This window comes from Cyprinodon variegatus, unplaced genomic scaffold (genome assembly GCF_000732505.1).
Source record: "Cyprinodon variegatus isolate N-32 unplaced genomic scaffold, C_variegatus-1.0 Scaffold142, whole genome shotgun sequence".
Lineage (NCBI taxonomy): Eukaryota > Metazoa > Chordata > Actinopteri > Cyprinodontiformes > Cyprinodontidae > Cyprinodon > Cyprinodon variegatus.
Genome location: NW_015150595.1, coordinates 505,200 through 508,589, shown reverse-complemented (window position 1 = coordinate 508,589; position 3,390 = coordinate 505,200). Strand labels below are relative to the sequence as shown.

General features: G+C 35.2%; 1 protein-coding gene across 1 annotated transcript in view; it reads left to right on the top strand.

Moving 5' to 3' along the window:
- Positions 1-3,390, top strand: part of LOC107086061 (huntingtin-interacting protein 1-related protein-like) — a 33,247-nt gene that overhangs the window by 2,715 nt on the left and 27,142 nt on the right. The window contains exons 4-6 of the mRNA XM_015376802.1: positions 2,134-2,276; positions 2,366-2,422; positions 2,674-2,754. Of these exons, the coding sequence (XP_015232288.1) occupies positions 2,134-2,276; positions 2,366-2,422; positions 2,674-2,754 (281 nt within the window). The remainder of the gene's footprint in view (positions 1-2,133; positions 2,277-2,365; positions 2,423-2,673; positions 2,755-3,390) is intronic.

Below are 3,390 nucleotides of genomic sequence, written 5' to 3'. Positions count from 1 at the left end.
TGTGTGTGTGTGTGTGTATATATCTCATTTAACTGCATTTGTGTGAGATGTTGCAGCTGTCCACTATTCCGAGAATCAGGAACCAGACCCAATATATATATATATATATATATATATATATATATATATATATGTATGTGTGTGTGTGTGCATATGTACCTGTCTAGACCTCAAAATGAGGACCATTTCTCCAAATTCACCATCAAATTGAGGATCAGTTGTTGCAAAGTGGTTTAGGGTTTGGGCATAGAAAGGGCTGGAAATGACTAAAAGTCAATGGGAGTCAACACATGTTCCTTACTATGACGTCAGCATGAGTATGTGTGTTTATATGTGTGTGTGTATATATATATATATATATATATATATATATATATATATATATATATAACTTTATAATATCAAAACAGATTGTGATTAATATGATGATATGCTACTTTTTAACCAGTTAAATTGTTTAAGCTTTAAAGCTTTTAAAAAAAAGCTTGTAAGCTTTAAAAAAAAAAAAAAAGCTTTTGATACATCAGCTTTAGTTGAAACACGCTTTTGTAATTGATTAAGTAGATCTATAGATATGTATATATTGCCTTAAATTTCTTCTTTTTTTTTCCTTTGACACAGAAATAATTTTAATTATAATTTTTTCTATCAAACTATTATCTGCATAAACACAGAAATAATTGCATTTTATTCGATATATTGTTATATAATAATATTCAATAAAACTAGGATTAATCTGGATCTGTGTGAAAAGCTATCATCCCTTAAGCCTTATAAATGGTTGGCTCTTTGCAGCTGCTTTATTTCAGTGAGCATGAATGGTGTTAATGTGAGGTCAGTCACACCACAACTACTCAACTGGAGGAAAGTCCACAGGTCTGATGAAGGTCTGCTAGGCCACTCCTAAACCTTATGCGTAATATTCACTGTTGCATAGCCTAAATACAGGCTGCACAGTGGTTCTGGGTCTGATTCCTAGGGTCTTTCTGCATGGAGGCTGCATGTTCTCCTTGTGCATGCGTGGGTTCTCCCGGGTACTCCAGCTTCCTCCCACAGTCCAAAAACAGGACTGATTGGCTTCTCTAAATTCTCCTTAGGTGTGAGTGTGTGTGTTAAAAGAGGTAGTTTTGTTATTTAAAGGGGATTTTGTTGCGATATGGTTTAATGTATTTGAAAACTTAAATGCGAGTGAAAACTTTATTTTAAATCAAAGGAGGGCCCATCTAGAAAAGTTTGGGACCCACTACACTAGATCCTCAACAGTTTTCTCAGGAGTTTCTGGTTTCATCAATAAGTCAGTTCTTGAAGGATGAAGCAGCTCATTGGAAGCTCCAAGACATACTCTCAGCAGAGCTCTAATTGGGCTTATTAGTTTTATGGCCACTGTGGGTCAGGCGTCATGTTCACTATGATGGAGTTTTTTTTTACCTTGCAGCTCTCCTATAATTATAAGCTCTAATGTCACTCCAGCCCGGTTATGAGTTAAGTCATGAGCTCTGACCTTAGTGCTTTAGCCTTTATTCCATGTTTTTCCTGGCATATAACCTGGAATGACGTTAACGGGCAAGTGGATCTCATCGCCTTGATGGCTTTAGTTCTCATTTGTTCCAAATTGTCTTTACAACATGATGTGTTTCTTATTGGGATATTTTCATCTTCTTGATTATATTCAGTTTCCACAAAAGGGATATAATTTCATCTATTAAATACTTTCTTATACATACAGGAGATTTTTTTTTTTGATGATCCTTATCCAAGTGTCACAAAGAAGCATAAATCAGCTAAGAGGACGGATTTTTCACATTAATATTCAGACATGACTCCTGTTGAATGTTTCCATACTGCTACTATATATATATATTTATTTGAACATTTCTTTGCTTTGAAGATGGAGCACTAGTTTTAGATCATTTTACAAATTAAAATTCAAAGCAGGTTTGAATGTATTGTATTGTTTAACACAAAGTATTTTATGCATTCATGTGGAAAAGAGCATAGATTTAAAAATGTCTCAGTTTTGCATATTAGACCTTTTAAACTTGAATGTTGCTTAGTCGCTGTAATTTGAACACAAAAAGTCAAAAAAGGACCAAATGAAAAGTCTGCACAGGAGTTTCCCTAACAGCTGTTAAGATATAATCCTGGGAACGCATAAGGAGGGTGGAGCCACCACCTTCTGGTCCTACGTCTTGAACCTGCCTCTGTCCAGCAACTCCATGGTCAGCTGGAAGGTCTGCTATCTGATTCACAAAGTGCTCAGAGAAGGCCACAGGAATGTAAGTTAAAGATGATTAGCTCCTGCCCCTCGGTGTAGCTTCCGTTCCAAAATAAAGATGTCTAACGTCACCCGTCTTCTGACCCACAGGTTATTACAGATTCTCACAGACACAGCCGCAGCATAAGAGACATGGGAGTCCTTTGGGTTAGTAGATGCAAACACAAGACACGTGATTCTGTTTCTCTAAAAGGTCAAATTTTTAAGTATTTTTTAATATGAATTTCCATCACCAGGTTAAATGGAATCAGAAAGTGCCCTCAGTCATCAAATCCTTTATTTAAAACCTTTAATTTCACAAGAATGTTTGTAAAAGCACGAAAGATTAAAGCTGGTTGCTGTGAGTGGGTTGTTTTTAAGAAACCGTTAAAACTAATGTTTTGTTTCTGTTTCCCCAGGGAAACCTGCATGATCGATACGGTCACATTGTGGCCTTGTCTGCTAAATACCTCCACCTAAAAATGGAGTTTCATGCAAAGGTAACGTCTCTCCTCCATCTAACTTTTTACATGGCATGCTTTAAAATGATGTGAAGTTGAAAATATACTAAAATACACGTATTAGAATTCATTTAGAGTTTAGCTTTTAATAGAAATGTGACTTTTATATTAATTTGACCCTCCCCAAACCCATTTTTTATGTCTCTCTAGTGGTTATAAAAAGTTTATATTTTAGATGCATGATGGTACATTTCAAAAAGAGCTTTAGAACAGGGGATCCCAGACCTTTCCACCTCCCAATTAGTGTTAGCCTCTGGCTTTCTCCTTTGCAAACCCACAAACTAACCTACTGAATACATTTTTAAAAATGTTTTTTCTTATTTTGTTTACAATTTTATAATATTTAAATGTATTTAACATGATAATGTTTTTAATATAATAATGCTTTATTTTATTCCCAATGAAAAACACATTTTCCAGCATAAGAGGAAAATAATATCAAAGTAGGGCTGCAGGGTTTACTGTCTGTGAAGGACAGGAGTTTTCATTATCATGTTTCCTTCTTTAAAGCTTTAAAGCCAGACTCACAAAAGCAGATTGTTGCAAAGGAAGAAGGTATTATTGTCATTACACGGTCAGACGGAACAAGTTAGTCATCCCCACTCGATATATTAC